The sequence below is a fragment of the Geotrypetes seraphini genome, chromosome 3 (assembly GCF_902459505.1).
Source record: "Geotrypetes seraphini chromosome 3, aGeoSer1.1, whole genome shotgun sequence".
In the NCBI taxonomy this organism is placed as follows: Eukaryota; Metazoa; Chordata; class Amphibia; order Gymnophiona; family Dermophiidae; genus Geotrypetes; species Geotrypetes seraphini.
The window spans coordinates 324,540,692-324,557,371 of NC_047086.1; the positions used below are offsets into that span (position 1 = coordinate 324,540,692).

Genomic DNA, 16,680 nt, shown 5'->3' on the forward strand with positions numbered 1-16,680 from the left:
TTGACGCCTACCGGCTCCTAATTCGAGTTAGGCACCCTTAGGCGCAATTCTATAAACAGCACCTAACATTGCATGACATGCCATAGATACTGTTTCCTTAGGTGCCATTTATAGTATCAGACCCTTTATGCTTCAGACTCTGAGACTTATGTTCCTAAATAGGCTTCTTTGAAAATGTACTGTGATGTCATTATGTGGACGTCCGCGCATTTCCAGGTGCCCTTGAGCTGCGGCCTCCAGTTTAGTGTGCCGCGGCTCACAAGACACTGGCTTAGTAGAATCGATGCTTGGCACAAGTGTATGAGACAGCACTGCATGCGTCTGGTAGCCCTGTAGAAATAAGTAGTAATAGTAGCAGTCTCTTTCCTTCTAGCTTTGAGAGCTGGCTTTTCTGTGCAGGTACCTTCAGCATGTCTGTTACACATCTGCATTTCCTTTGCAGGTTACCATTATTGGTTATACCCTGGGTATTCCAGATGTGATCATGGGCATCACATTCCTTGCAGCAGGAACCAGCGTACCCGACTGCATGGCTAGCCTCATAGTGGCACGACAAGGTAGGGCTTTTCTCTGCCAGGCTTAAGCATGGTTAATGCATATCATTTTGAACAAACTCCACTGTAATTTGAACTTCCCGAGCACACATGAGGAAAATGAATATTTCTACATTAGACAGAAGGAAATGGCAGACCACAAAAAGACCACAGAAATCCAAAATAAAACCAAAACACCTCCAGGACTCTCAAAGCGTGTTCAGTTCTTTCGTGATCTGAGCATGTACAAAAAGTCCCAGCGTCAGCAGCAGGAGGCATGCCACAGACTTCTGCATTACAGAAGCAGCACAAGGAGGAGAGGAGCAACTCAAGCGCTGCATTTCTTTGGTTGGTGGGGAATTCGACATTCTTGGCAGCCGTTTTAGAGGATGCTGCAGGTCTGGAGGGGGCCGGGTATAAAGTGTTGGGGGAGGGGGTGTCAGACCCCCAAGGCCTCCTTCCTATCATAGCTACACCACTGGTAACCACCCAGGGATTACAAGAGAAGGAATAGAAGACTGCAAAGGTAAAGAGTGCATTTATATATTTGTGAAGGCTGAGACCTGAGTGTCCTAACTAAAGGTAGGCCTAGATTTAGGCATAAGTAACTTGAACTCCGCTGTAGCAACAAAAGAGGGTGTCAGGTCAAAAGCGCGCCGGGACAAAGGCCCGCCCAGACAATTGAGCGCAGCGCAGAGGCGCGCACCGCTCAAAATTACTGTTTTTAGGGCTCTGACAGGGGGGGCGTGGGGGGGAACCCCTCCACTTTACTTAATAGACATCGCGCCGTGTTGTGGGGGCGTTTTGGGGGGTTGTAACCCCCCACATTTTACTGAAAACTTCACTTTTTCCCTGTTTTTAGGGAAAAAGTTAAGTTTACAGTAAAATGTGGAGGGTTACAACCCCCCAAACCCCCCATAACGCCGGCGCAATGTCTATTAAGTAAAGTGGGGGGGTTCTCCAACAAAAACCCCTGTCGGAGCCCCTAAAAACAGTAATTTTGAGCGGCGCATGCCTCCGCGCTGCGCTCAATTGTCCGGGCGCGCCTTTGTCTTTCGCGCCGTTGTCTATGAACCCAAAAGAGGACTGCTGAAGAGAGGAGAAACCATTGTTAATTTTACTGTTGCTAAACCCTGAGTCTGTGACAGAAACAGACTACTAAATGTTTGTTTGTTCAGCAATACAGTTTCCTTTTGCTTTACACTACACCCTGACTATGGGCTAGATTCACTAAGGTTACCTTTGCTGGGCGATCCATGGCCGTGTCTTCCCGGGCGATCGATTCACCAAGCCTCCTCATGTAAATTAATACAATTGTAGGCATGCCCCACAGCGACTGCACGGATCGCTGCAGAGCGATCCTGACGCATGCACAGACCATCTTCTTTGCCTGCGTTTGCTCTCCTGACTTCCCTGAATATGCAGGCGCCGCTTGTTCAGCATTGGGGGTTAAAAGAAATTGAAGATATATGCTGGAGGCAGTCCCACTGGCCGCCCCTCTGCCTTTCCCTGTCCTCCCCACCGGAGCCCGGTCATCCGTATCCCCGGGCCCTGCAGCAACGCTCGCCGCTCTTCCCCTTCCCTTTCCCCTTTCCGCTGGCTCAGCTAACCGTTGCCGGCAGCACTCACTCTCCCCGTCCCCCTTCACCGTACTGCAGCCCCGCTTTTAACCTGCAGGTTAAAACCACGGGTTAAAAGCACGGGCTCACAGAGCCTTATGAGCAGACAGCAGAGTTCAGTCGTCGGAGGGAATCCTTCTTTTCTTCCATTACTCCTCCTTGCTATGACCATGCAACCAACATTGGCTTTCCTGATATTCTACTGTCAAACATAGCGTTAGAATCAGTCAAACATTGTATATGATAAAGCTGAAATTAGACTGTGCTCTTAATTTACAGGTATGGGGGATATGGCAGTGTCAAACTCCATCGGAAGCAATGTATTTGATATTCTAATCGGGCTGGGCCTTCCCTGGACACTGCAGACCCTGGCACTGGATTATGGGTCTTATGTAAGTCCTGTGTATGCCACAAGCACAGTCTAAATAATTATATATAGTCGTACAATATCACATAATAGTTTGTTTTGAACATGCTTAACTAAATCTTAGAAAATTGTAGACCTGGAAGAAGTATATGCAGAAAAACTATGACAATTTCTGTCAGTATAATATTTTCATTAATGCACCTAAAAGTTGGAATATGCTCCCCCAAAAGCTGCAGAAATATCAAGATTATCTCAGTTTTAGAAGATATCTGAAAATAATTGTTCAATAACTTTTTAGCAAGATCTGTAGCAGTGGTCTTAAACTCAAACCCTTTGCAGGGCCACATTTTGGATTTATAGGTACTTGGAGAGCCTCAGAAAACATAGGGCTCCTTTTATTAAGCCACGCTAGCGGGGTTAACGCGTGTGACTTTTCATCACGTGCTAACCTCTGCGCTGGCCTACAAACTACCGCCTGCTCAAGAGGAGGCGGTAGCGGCTAGCGCGGCCGGCATTTTAGCACGTGGTATTACGTGCGTTAAACCGCTAGCACGCCTTTGTAAAAGGAGCCCATAGTTAATGTCTTATTAAAGAAATGACAATTTTGCATGAGTTAAAACTCTTTATAGTTTGTAAATCTTTCCTTTTGGCTAAGTCTTAATAATAATATTGTAATTTATAGCTAAAGAGACGTATGATCAAGAAACGGTTTTATTTTACTTTTATGATTATGATAAACATACTGAGGGCCTCCAAATAGTACCTGGCGAGTTGCAAGTGGCCCCCGAGCCGCGAGTTTGAGACCACTGATCTGTAGAATGATTTATATTATGGGGGATGAACTACAGTAGATACTCATGGGGGATGACAGATACTCATTCTGGAAGTACAATTTGATATACTTGTTATGTTGCTGGATTTTACAGTTCAATGTACTGATATTTTTCTGTTTTGTAAACTCTTATTTTTTATGTTCTTTCTATATCACAGCTTCTTGAGAATTTAGGTGATGAATGAATGCAGTATATAAATAAATTGGTGTTCAATATAGTAGCTTCCCCAATTTCTGAGATTCTTAAAGATGTGGCATGAGTAGCTTTATAGAAAGAGCTATCAAAAGTGATATACTTTAATATCACATCAGAAATGAAATATGTGAAGCAAAATTTTAAAATGAGGGCTTTTTTTATACTTGTTATTCTGCTCCTTTAGGCTTCCAACTTAACGGAAACTTGCCTCCTTTAGGCCCAGGTCCTTGAGCCTTTATTTACCACTTCCTGTAGCTTTCTTCCCCCTGTGAATCTATAAACATTGGCTTTGCAGCACCCTAGCACTGGCCAACCTGGAAAGTGGAAGCCTGGTTTAAGCCCAGGCCCTATGCATGACAATATGCAGCACAGCCAAAGAGATTTTTGTTTTAAATGATTTGCTAGCCTTACTGCCTTTAGAACAACGGGGTAAATATTCAGCCAGCATTAGCCAGCATTTTTGTTTAATTCCACTGGCATTATGTCCCGATAATCAATGCCGGACCAGACACTGGAACTGAATATCCTGTTATGTGTGACCAGCTATCTCCTATGTGGTTAAGTACAATATTCAGCACTTGACTGCCTAAGTGAAAATAGACAAAGATAGGCGTGAGTTTTATGCAGTCCAATTTGTTCAGTTAAGAACATAAGCCGTGCTAATGTTGGGTCAGACCAGAGGTCCAATATGCCCAGCAGTCCGCTCATGCAGCGGCCAATCAGGTCCAGGACTTGTATAGTAACCCTCTATCTATACCCTTCTATCCCCTTTTCCTTCAGAAAATTGTCCAATCTCTTCTTGAACTCCAATACCGTACCCTGTCCTATCACGCCCTCTGGAAGCGCATTCCAGGTGTCCACCACCCGTTGGGTGAAGAAGAACTTCCTAGCATTGGTTCTAAATCTGTCCCCTTTTAATTTTTCCGAATGCCCTCTCATTCTTGTAGTTGTCAAAAGTTTGAAGAATCTGTCTCTCTCCACTTTCTCTTTGCCCTTCGTGATCTTGTAAGTCTCAATCATATCCCCTCTAAGTCTCCGCTTCTCCAGCGAAAATAGCCCCAGTCTTTCAGGTATGAAAGGTTTTCCAGTTAACTTATGCTGGCTTTTATTAAGCTTAGGGTTACCATCTGGCTCCATAAAAAGGAGGACGGATTGATCCACCTATCTAAGTCTAACCAAGAAAAATCTTCAAAGACTTCAGCGGATCCAGAACACTGCGGCTAGGTTGATCTTCGCAAAAAGCAAATTCGACCATGTTTCCCCGCATCTGTCAAAACTTCACTGGCTTCCGGTGATTTCTAGGATTCACTTTAAATGTACTTGCCTAATTTTCAAGATCCTACATGGCATTCTTCCTCCCCTAATTCCACTATCCTGGAATTTTTCGAGACCTGACACTACCAGATCCGCCCACAAACTCAAACTATCTTTCCCCTCGTTAAAAGGCATCATGTATGCAGGTAAATTAGGGAAATCCCTTTTCTTCAAATTCACTGAGCTTTGGAATAACCTCCCTGCCCCGCTGCGGAACCTAGGCTCATTCCAATTATTCCAAAAGCATCTGAAAACCTGTCTTTTCTCCAAAACATAAAGCTATCTATTTAAAATGTAAAACTAGCTATCCTCTTCATAACCTCTAATTTCTTATTATGTCCTTCCCTCATTTATTGAATTACCTGTAAACCGTGTCGAGCTCTATCTTTATGGAGATGATGCGGTATGCAAAATTAAGATTTAGTTTAGTTTAGTTTTACTTCCACTGAAAGTAATAGAAGTATAACCCAGATGTCTCAATCTGCCCTTGTTCTAGAGCTATATGGTAACCCTAATAAAGCTGTGCTAGAGGTTTTTAGCACAGGCCGGTGCGGTAAATGCTCCGATGCTCATAGAATTCCTGTGTGCATCAGAGCACTTATCTCGCCAGCCCAGGCTAAAATCCTCTAGCGTAGCTTGATAAAAGAGGGGGTTAGGTAGTTAAGTGCTGACTGCCTAAAATTTCCCACAAAATTGCTAGCTATGGCTTTAGCAGTTAGTGCTGATATTCAGGGGCACTCATCAATTAATTGCCTCTGAATATTAGCAGATAGCCCCACACAAGTGATTTAACAGGGCAGAAGCCTCTTGTTAAATCGTTTTAAATATTGACCCTAGTGATCTCAGATCTATATTTATTTGCTGGGTATATTTATTTATTTATTTGGATTTGGTACTGGGTCCAATGCTTTGGGATGCTCTTCTGTTATTTCTTCGCCAATCTAATGGGCTTCTATATTTTAGGAAAGGGGTGAAGACTTTGTTGTATGAGCGCTTTGGGGGGGGCTAAGTTAGAGAATGTTTAAATTTTTATTGTGCTCGTTATGCTGAGTTGTTCCTATTTTTATTGAGTTTGTTTTTTGTTGCAAGTTTTGGTATTGCTTGTTTTTAATATTTGGTTTTAATGTTCTTTTGTGTTTGCTTTTATTGTGTATGTTCTTTTGTCCCACGCCTAGATTTGTGGATAGGCGGGTTATAAATTATTGTAAATAAATAAATAAATAAATAAATAAATTAACCATCGTTATGATTCACCCAACATGGTGTACAGCCAGTTGTGTAGCAAGGGAGGTTGCGCCCGGAGCGGTAGCACCCAGCATTGCCGCACTGTGCTCCTCCACTTCCCCGCCACTTGGGCGCCTCCTGCCTCTACATACCTCTTCATATATTCGCCAGCGCGAGCAGCAACTTCCATCCACTGCTTGCGCCGGCTTCAGCTCCCTTCTGACGTCATGTCCTGGTCCCTCGACCAGGAAGTGACATCAGAAGGGAGCCGATGCCAGCGCAAAGCCCCTTAATTTAGCTCTGCACTACAGTGAACTGCACATTAAGGGCAACGTTCTACAAATGATGTTCAAAAATGGGCACTGAAAAAGATTGGCACTAAGTGCAATTCTGTAAAGGGCAATCTTGCAAACTACCTGCATTTGTGAGAAATGGTCTTCCAATAGCCTTTTCGGGGCCTTTTCTGCTCACCTGAAACAGGCCCTTCTCACTAAACTGCCACATACAACTGCTTGCAAATACAAGGCAAAGACATCAAGGCCCCGATTCTATAAACTATGTCTAGTTTTAGGCGTGCTTTAGATGTCCGTGTGGCGCAAGTACCAATCAGCGTTACTTAGGCGTCCGATATTCGTTTTAAAAAATCTACTTTTTCCTAATATAGATTTCAGATAGACGTCCCTACGATGTTATATATATATAAATGTGTTTTTTACTGATTTGTTATCATTATTTCAGGACTGTAAGCTTTAACATAATAAACCCAAAGTATACCATCATTAAAAGGATAATAAAAACACAGTATACCATGTTTAAAAGGATATTTATAATATATTAGTTTCAGTGGGAGTTGATCTGGGAACATCAGTGTGCATACTGAAAAAATGTGACATGTTTACATGCTAACCTTCACTCTAATCCCCTGTGCTAGACAATAATAGCAATTCTGATTTGATTATACTACTCCTTATAGTTAGTGAATGGCAGTTAATTCTGCTAGGAGACAGAACAAGGTAGATCTCACTTTCCTGTTATATCCTTTTTCTTCATTATTTCAGAATTGTATTCTTCAACAGTATAAAAACAAAAAAAAAGTCACAAAGTATGCCATGTTTAAAAGGATAAGTATAAGATTACTTTTTGACTGAGAGGTACTGATTGAGAGTTGAACTGGAAACATCGGCGTAAAAGGGTGGAAGCTTCACTCCTGTGCTACACAGAAACTTGTATAATAATGGTTTAATTGGCTCCTATAAGAAGTGTAAAGCATAGGACTTTGAGCATCATATAGGCTTTAGATAGACGTGGTTTAAGCTCCAGAAAGGCTTTAGCAGGATACATGCTATTTTGGCAGCCTAAGTCATCCAATCATCTTTCTCTGGGTATCACACAGACGTTATTTGAGAGAGGTTTTTAGAGGTGATGCCTTGCTCTAAATAACAGTCTTTCTCATGAAACATTGCTATAATCAACTCATTCTTCAAAGCAAACAGAAAGCCCATAATTTCAATTGGCCAAGCTTAAAACCAGAATAAAACACAGAACAGGCCTGAATGTGGCTTCTAGTTAATTGCAAATGGAGGTATGCAACTGCACAATGCTGACCTCATTGTGACATCATCAAGGGGCACCTGCAAGGTAGAATGCCACAAGTAAAAGGCGGGCCAGGAGTTAAACTCACAACCTCTGGAAGATCAACGCAGCACTTTTACTCATTGAGCTACACCATCTTCCACTCCAATTTCTCTGACTCCCCTGTCATATCATAGCTTAGTGATCTGCCTAGGTATCAGCTGCTTAGCTATCATATCACAGTTAGCTAAGACAAAAGACTGGTAGCTCAATGGCTTAAAGCACTGCTTTCATTGTCCCAAAAGCCAGAATCTCAAGTATGGTCCAATAAATATGGCATGGAATCAAATACTGCTGTTTTTATCAAATGCAAGCTCAACTTTTGTAATGTATTGTTTCTAGTATTGCTAATGTTGTGCTGTTTGAGATGAAAATTAGATGTAATTGGTCTGTAGCTTGTAATTTTTATTAAAATGAGTATTGTGTCAGCTGAAGGACATGGGGGAGTTGAACCCAGACCAGGCTCACACCCCAACCTTCATTCTAACCGCTGTACTACACAATAAGCCCTAAAATCATAGCAATTCCAGTTGGATTATACTGTTCCGTTTAGGCATCATTTGGGCAGTAGCTTCGGTGTGCTTGCAGCTCAGTAACGGAACACCCAAAGCATGCTGAAACAGCTGCAGTTCAGCATATCTCAAGCTGTCAGGGTAGAAAACCACTCCCCTGACTGAAATAAGCCACCAAGTTAAGGCACCTCGTTGCACCTTGTTCATCTTCTCCAGTTCTCATCTAATCTCATTTTCTCAAATATTATACTGGTTGCAGGCTGTAAGGCAGGAGACTTGCCAGCTACCCTGTTTGCCACCCCCACCCCCCTTTGCAGCCTGGGCCTCATGGAATACTAGATAAGACAAAGGTCAATGTGACCAAGTAGCTGAAGTGGTGCTTATTAAGGAAACACTAATACCCGGCTGCTACTCAATATAAATAAGCACAAGGTGAAAAATGGTATAAGATTTTTATTGCACAGTTCAGGAAAGCAGCATGCAAGTGTAATATCGGGCAACTGCAGTTCGATGAAATGGATGACAGGTATGCAGAATAAGCCACTCCTAGGTCCAAGTTGTTACTGTAGTAGAATTGTTAAGGTCCCAGAATCTTCTGCTGGTAGGAGAAGGCAGGCTGAAGAAAAAGGAAGATGGATTGAGACAAATTAGGAGTTGATTGGTGAGTTTTAGGATTTCTTTTATAAAGGTGCGCTAAATCCACACATGCGCTAACTGTTAACGCATCCATAGGATAGCATGCAAGCGTTAACCTTTAGTACATGCTTATGGTGCCTAAATTGTGCCGCTTAAGCGCGTGGTAAATATTAACGTGTGCATGTTATCCTATGCACGTGTTTGTAGTTAGCGTATGCGTGGAATTAGCTGATGTAGTTCAATGTGTTAAAATCCTGTGTTGCTCATACAGAGGTTGTGAGTTCAACAAGAAGCGCAACTTTTAATTGTGGCATACTACCTTGAAGGTGCACTTTGATGATCTCACAATGAGGTCAGCTTTGTGAAACTAAAGAGCTCCATTTTGCAATGAGAGAAAATACATGTTAAGGTATGCATCTGGTTTTTCTCTTTTTAAGCGCTGAGAAATGAAGTAATGTGTGCAAAAATGATATCTTTTTCATGTTCTTTCTTTGCTCTCAAGAAAGCTGATTGCAGCACTGTTTGTTGAGAAAAAAGGGAGTTATTTTTTAAGCAGGAAAGCCAAAGGTGGTGTAATGAGTAAATCATATTACTGTTTGGGCAGAAAAGTACTGTGTTTTTCATGCAATATGTTTCTATTTATGTGCTCTATTGATATGGTGGCTTATTAAATCTATTAGGAGGGGAAAAAGAGGAAAAAACAGATTCCTGAAGTCTAGGTAGAATATATTTCGGAAGCCCAAAGCACGTCTATGTTGCGCCCATAGAAACCCGAGTTCAGGCCAAGCAGAAACCACACTTAGACAAGCTTTTCGTTTGTCTACATTTTCCGCGATGTTTAGACGCGGTCTGCCGCCTAACTAACATCTATGTGGTGCCTATCCTTAACCACACCCATGTTACGCCCTCGTAATGCCCACGTCTACATACTTGGATGCGACTTTTCTCAAAACTCACGTCCAGCTCGCGTCTATATTCTGAGAATGCCTATCTGATGCCTAACTCCGTCTAAATCCCAATTAACGGTTTTAAGACCCTAAAATCGCTCATTATCCACTTAAATCGGACGCCTAAACCACGCCTAAATTTAGGTGCACTTTACAGAATCGGGGCCCAAAAGCCCAGTTTAGGAAGGCATCCAGGCAGCGGTCCTGAGGGTCTTATAGGGCTGTACCTTCATAAATGAGGAGTGTACTCTTCTTTATGACAGCAATAAGTATTGGCGGCCTTGAGTTATCCCTATTCTCCTCTGGCATGGGATAGAGATGGATCATGGATCTTCCCACCTAGAACACTGCATCCAGAGCATCCCAGTCCAGAGAGATCACAACCCAGATGTCCTGCAGGAAAAGGGAAAGAACTTTACTGACTTCCTGATGCACTTCAAAAGAGGATCCCTTTTCCAGAGCTCAGTCTTCTGAGGATCTGCCTCTAGACTCAGGATGGAAGAAACCTGCTGAATCAGTTCTTGCAGCTCTTCCTTATGGAAGACTCGCATTACTTTAAGGTCTTCCCCCAGAGAAAGCTTCTTCAAGAGCTCATCCTCAACAGGCTTCCCCACTAGAGAGTTTTTCTCCCTTGGCTCCAAGTCATAAGAACATAAGAATAGCCTTACTGAGTCAGACCAATGGTCTATCAAGCCCAGTAGCCCGTCCTCACGGTAGCCAGTCCAGGTCACCAGTACCTGGCAAGAACCCAAAGAGTAGTTTCACTCTATGCTACTGGTCCAGGACAAGTGGTGGCTTCCCCCATATCTGTCTCAATAACAGACTATGGACCTTTTCTCCAGGAAATTGTCCAAACCTTTCTTTTTTTTAAAGTTCAATAAATTTTATTATATAATATTTATCGATACAATCAAATCATAACAGTATACATAGGAACCAACAATCGTCCTATACAATAACAGTTATATAATACATCAGAAAAAATATATATATTAATTAACACAATTAAAACAAAGCACAGATAAAGGTAGCACAGTAGCAACTACCAATGGATAATAACAATAATCAACAATTAACTAACAGCATGGATGTACATTAATAAATTTCAACAAAATAAATCTGCTACTTCATTATATTTTATAAGAGGTTTCCATATCTTTCAAATTTAGTTATGAGACATGCAGAATTCTACCAAGTAATATATTGAATCCTCATAAAATCTTTCCAATGGCTAAGAATTGTTTTAATTGCTAAATTTAGTAAAATTCACAATAATTTAGCCAGCTCATCTATGATTGAGGCCTTTAGACCTATTTTGCCCAACAGAATAACATTTATGGTTAGTTTCAAGTTTATTAAATTTTAATATACCGACCATCAAACAAATATCTGGCCGGTTTACATTAAATATAAAAAAATTAAAGAAAAAGAAATTGAAATAGTAAATATTTAAAAGTGCATATAGTGAACATTAAAGACATTGACAAGACGAACTTGACAGTGAGGATAAAAGGGAATGGGAGGGTAAAGTTACATTGTAGAGAGAAAAGGGAGAAAGGGGAATTTGGAATAAAACACATTGGGTGGGGAAGGTTCTTTAAGAGAGAAATAGGATTAAAAAAGAAAAAAAGGTAGAAAGTAATGTGAATGAAATAAGAGCGAGGAGTAGAGTCTAAACAGAAGAGAATGCGTCGCGAAATAAAAAAGTCTTCAGGCTTTTCTTAAATTTATCTAGATGTTGTTCGTCTCGAAGAGGTTGTGGTAGAGAATTCCACAAAGTTGGAGCAGATACAGCAAAATTGATTTTCCGTGTATAATAGAATTCTTTTATGGAGGGAATTAATAGGAGTTTTTGATTTGTTGATCTCAAGGTTCGAGGAGAACATTGAGGAATGAGGAGTTTATGAAGGTATGATGGCTGATGAGAAGATTTTATTTTGAAGGTCAAAAGGATGATTTTATAAGTGATTCGATGAGCAACAGGAAGCCAGTGTGCATCTTTCAGAACCGGAGTAACATGATCATATTTGCCTAGTTTATAGATGAGTTTTATAGCAGTGTTTTCTATTAATTGAAGGCGTCGGATTTCTTTTTGGGGAAGACCATTGAGAAGGGAATTACAGTAATCTAAGTGGGAAATAATCAAAGAATGAACCAGAATTTTGATTGATTCGGTCTCCAAGATTGAAGTTAATGAGCGAATAATGCGAAGTTTGTAGAAACAGGTTTTTAAACCGAACTAATATGGTCGTGGACAACCGAACTAATAACTAACAAACAAATGGACTCCCAAACTTATTTCCAAAAATACTGTAAATGCTCACATTGGAAAAGTAAGTGAACTAAAGTACTCGTATCTTTGCCACAGGACGAGCATTTATGTGATTCATTAATTTTGATTTTACTCAATTTGTACGGAGTCCATATGGCTTTATGTACAACAAAATATATAGATTGGGTCATGGCAATAGACTTTAAAGCTTTATATATTGAGAGCCATACTTGTTCCCAATGTTTATCAGACAATTCTGACATAGCGAGGTTGAGAGGCGCCTAGGGTGGTGGTGCCCTCCCCCACCCTCTTCTCCACCCCCCACTTGCTCCTTCCCCGCCCCTTTCTGCCACGCATGCGCGTTTCCCATACCTCTTTAACGTTCAGGGCTCGAGCACAACCCCAACCTCACGTCAAAGAAAGAACTGACGCTGGCGTGAGCAGCAGGTTGGGGTTGCTGCTTGCTCCCCGAATGTTAAAGAGATACGGGGAAGGGAATGGGCATGTGTGTGCGGTAATAGGAGGCGGGGAAGGAGCTGGGGAGGTAGCGAGGAGGATAGGTGCTGGCACCCCTATCAAGACGATGCCCAGGGTGGACCCCCATCCCCACTGCCCACTCCTCTTAATGTGCCACTGCCTCCAGAGCCCAAATTGTACTCGAAATGTCATACCTTCCTGACTATTCAATATTGGTTCAAATGTTTCAGACAACTTAAGTTCGTTCCTCCCTTTGGTGGGTTTAATTTCTTTTCAAAGAAAGGCTGTGCCAGGTGATCAATATGAGAGACATTCTGTGTGGTGGAAGGAGGGTTTGCTGTTGTGGAGGCTGGCAGTTTGCAGAATACACTTCTCCCTCGTCATTTGTGGGGGATACGGGCAGAGCCGGACCGCGAATGCCGAAAAACCGCGATTATCCGGCTCTGACCCACCCCCCACCTCCCTGTTGTCTTCCCGGCCTTACCTGGTGGTCTAGAGGGCTTTTGGGGCAGGAGCGATCTTCCTACACTCCTGCCCCGTGCGGATCACCTCAGGAAATGGCTGTAGGGAGTCTCGAGAGACTACGGGAACTCCCAGTAGCCATTTCCTCATGGCGATCTGCACGGGGCAGGAGCGTAGGAAGATCGCTCCTGCCCTCTAGACCACCAGGTAAGGCTGGGAAGGCGGCAGGGAGGAAAAAAAGATGGATTTATTTTACATTAAGACTGTTTTTTTTTATTTTCCCCCTCCCCAGAAAAAATTGTGATTATATGAAACCACGAGTGCAGGAACTGCGAATGGGGAGGGGGAAGTGTACTAGCAATTAATTGCCAGTTTAAAGATCCTGCTGGCAGCCTTCCTGCCGTAATAAAAGCTAAACAGCTTCAGGCTATGGATTTTTAGCAAAGTCTTCACTCTAGGCTACATTCATGTAAAATATCAGCTTAAATGCCTCAAGAGAACAATAGTTATAGACCTCAGTAGTGCAGGCTACTATGGGTATCAAATCTTTTCCCCACAGAGCACAATAGCACTAAAATGGTCATCGGTCCTGGTTAAATCATTTTCTTAATAGGGTATAAATACATTTTAAATATCTTTATAAAAAGTGATTTCAGTAGAAAAAGAAAATAATACTCATCTTAATCTACGCGGAAAAGGGGTTAATACTCCGACAGAGCTATGTTTCACCTGGCAAGGCTTTATCAAGGAAATCCCCCTTCATATTAGCATACTCATGTTCCCCGCATAAGACTATTTATAAAGATATTTAAAATGTATTAATAAAAGCTAACTCAAAAAAAGGAGCTATGGTGTAAATTGCTTGTGTTATAATACAAAATAAATCAAAGCACAATCTCCACAAGACAATATGCATAAAATTTTGTATAAATACTTGAAAAACACTAGAAAAGTGTATGATAAATATAAATATGAATGCAAGTGCTCAGTCACCAACCATACAGTGTCATATAAAATGCCAGCTCTGGTTGTGTAGAGGGACCATCATCGCACTCTGAGAGTCCCTCTTTCTGCCCTCCATGTTTGATGTAAATATATTTCTGTGTTAATAATAGCAAAATATACTCTGAAAAGAAATACGACAGAGACTTATCTGTTCAATAAAGCAGACGTATGGGGGCAGAGGCTTGGCTATAAAGTGTTTCAGTGAGCACTTTTTGTGCTTCATACAGGTCAAGCAGCTTCTTTTATTTTCTTTTTGAGTAAATATTCTTTATGTTTGTGTTTATGCCGTAGTGCCCCCTTCCTGACGACGCTTCGCGAAACTCGAGTCGAAGGGAGGCCTGTGGGTCTTTTTGTACATAGAGTTTATGGGTTTCACAGTAGAGAATGACACGGTGACAAAATTCATCACCGTTCCCGTCCCCGCGGATAACCGCGGGAAATAATCCCATGCCATTTTCTAGTGTCTATTTCAACCTCAGTCCTTCTACACCAGCATTCTTCAAAGCAAAGCTTGCGGGTCAGTGGTTGTGGCCATTCATACTTTGATTCTTCCCTCTCTCTTTAAAGAATGACATGAAGATGGTTTCCCGCGGTTATCCGCGGGGACAGGAACGGTGATGAATTTTGTCACCGTGTCATTCTCTATTTCACAGCACTTGAAACGGATTTGAATTGACTTTATAGCCAAGCCTCTGCCCCCATACGTCTGCTTTATTGAACAGATAAGTCTCTGTCGTATTTCTTTTCAGAGTATATTTTGCTATTATTAACACAGAAATATATTTACATCAAACACGGAGGGCAGATAGAGGGACTCTCAGAGTGCGATGATGGTCCCTCTACACAACCAGAGCTGGCATGTTATATGACACTGTATGGTTGGTGACTGAGCACTTGCATACATATTTATATTTATCATACACTTTTCTAGTGTTTTTCAAGTATTTATACAAAATTGTATGCATATTGTCTTGTTGAGATTGTGCTTTGATTTATTTAATAAAAGCTAGCCAGGGTGGCCAAATACCAGCCAGCTGGAAACTGGAAACTAACTATTAGAATAATGTTTTTCTTTGTACAGGTGGTTATTTACAGTCTGGAGCTTACATGACGCTTCTGATCTCTGTACACCTTAAAATTGTTCCCACCTACAAATGGTGGTGAACGCTGCAGACTCCCACAATATTGAGTGCTAAGGCAGTGTGTCAGTACTGCATGGCTGCAGCAAGTACAATGCACAGTTTTAAAGCATGAATGATGCCTACTATAGGAGTGCAGCATACATGCCTTTCTGTTTCAAGCGTAGCTGGAAGAATTACTGAAATACAAATTTTCTGATTTGAAGTGAAGGAAGTTCTACCGCTGTACACATCTTCAGAAATGAAATTAGTGAAGAGAAAACCACTCAAACAGTTGGCTGGGCTCGCTACCTTTGTTAAGGAAGGTAATATTTATGTGTGGAAGCTGCTTAGGGTCCAGGCACCATCTCCCACGGAGTTCCTCCTCCACACAGCTGTCCTGACAAAATTATTGCACTATATTGAACCACCACTTCAATTCCTTGTTCTGGATTCCCATGATGGGAAACCCCTCCTACTCCAAACTGCACATGAAAGTGAAGAATATTTTAAAAACATCCTTTTTCAAGAAGCCAAGCAGAGTTCAGTGACTTCGAGTAAGTTCAGTGACTTCTTGTGGAGCTTTGGCATTTCACTAGCTCTGAAAGAAGTGGCTGCAGACCAGCCAGGCTCAGCTAGAGAATAAGCAGAGACCTGGGGTTCACTTTTGGGTAGCCTGCTTCTCTCCATCGTTGTTCTGTTTTAGGGTTTGTTGGGGGGAGGGAGTGGGATTATTATTATTATTATTAGTTCTGCTTTTCCTGGAACAGAGATACAAATGGGAGAATGAGCCTTCTTGGTTTACTGGTTTATGTGCATAACAGAGCCTTTCTGTCTGAGTTGCTTAACTGGATTGTGTATTATGTGACAAGGTCATGTGATTAGGGGAAGAAAACACTCACAAAACTCCCATAGGCTTTAAAAAGAGAATTTATTCACTTCCTACTAGTATGGAATTACTTTGAGCCTGACTGTCTGCAGTGTTGTAGGCACTGGATTGGTTTTATATAGTGCTCTAATTTATTTTATTTTATTTATTTATGTATTTAATTCGATTTCTACCCATCCTCCCGGTAGCTCAGAACAGGTTACAAGTCTACATTCACAGTGCATTACATTGGACAGTACAAATGACAATACAGTAACTTAAGCACAAGCTTGGAAGAGCAGCGACTTACGGTCCGCTTGGGAGGGGGTATTCAAAGGGAATTCCTGGGGGGAGTAACAGAGAATTGGACTTAAGAGTCAGCAATTAGTGGTTGTTGGTAGGAGAGGGATCAGAGGGATTGATTGCGGCTGGACCATCGGTTAAAGAGGAGGGTCTGAAGCAATGATTTAACCACCATTGAACGAACCTGGCAAAGAGCCAGGGACTGCCTGTTAGTGGGTCATGTACCACTGGGAGGTAGTGGTGTCCTGAGAGGTCAGTGTGCAGCATGGCTGTACTACCCCTGGGATCCTGTCTTTCAATTCCCCAAGGCAGCCAGGAGAAAAGGGGAATGGGATTTGATATACAGTCCATTCTCATTATTCG

General features: G+C 41.9%; 1 protein-coding gene across 1 annotated transcript in view; it reads left to right on the top strand.

Moving 5' to 3' along the window:
• The window catches only part of SLC24A3 (solute carrier family 24 member 3), a 560,288-nt gene that overhangs the window by 523,642 nt on the left and 19,966 nt on the right, over positions 1-16,680 (top strand). The window contains exons 14-15 of the mRNA XM_033939286.1: positions 443-557; positions 2,432-2,544. Coding sequence (XP_033795177.1) covers positions 443-557; positions 2,432-2,544 — 228 coding nt within the window. The remainder of the gene's footprint in view (positions 1-442; positions 558-2,431; positions 2,545-16,680) is intronic.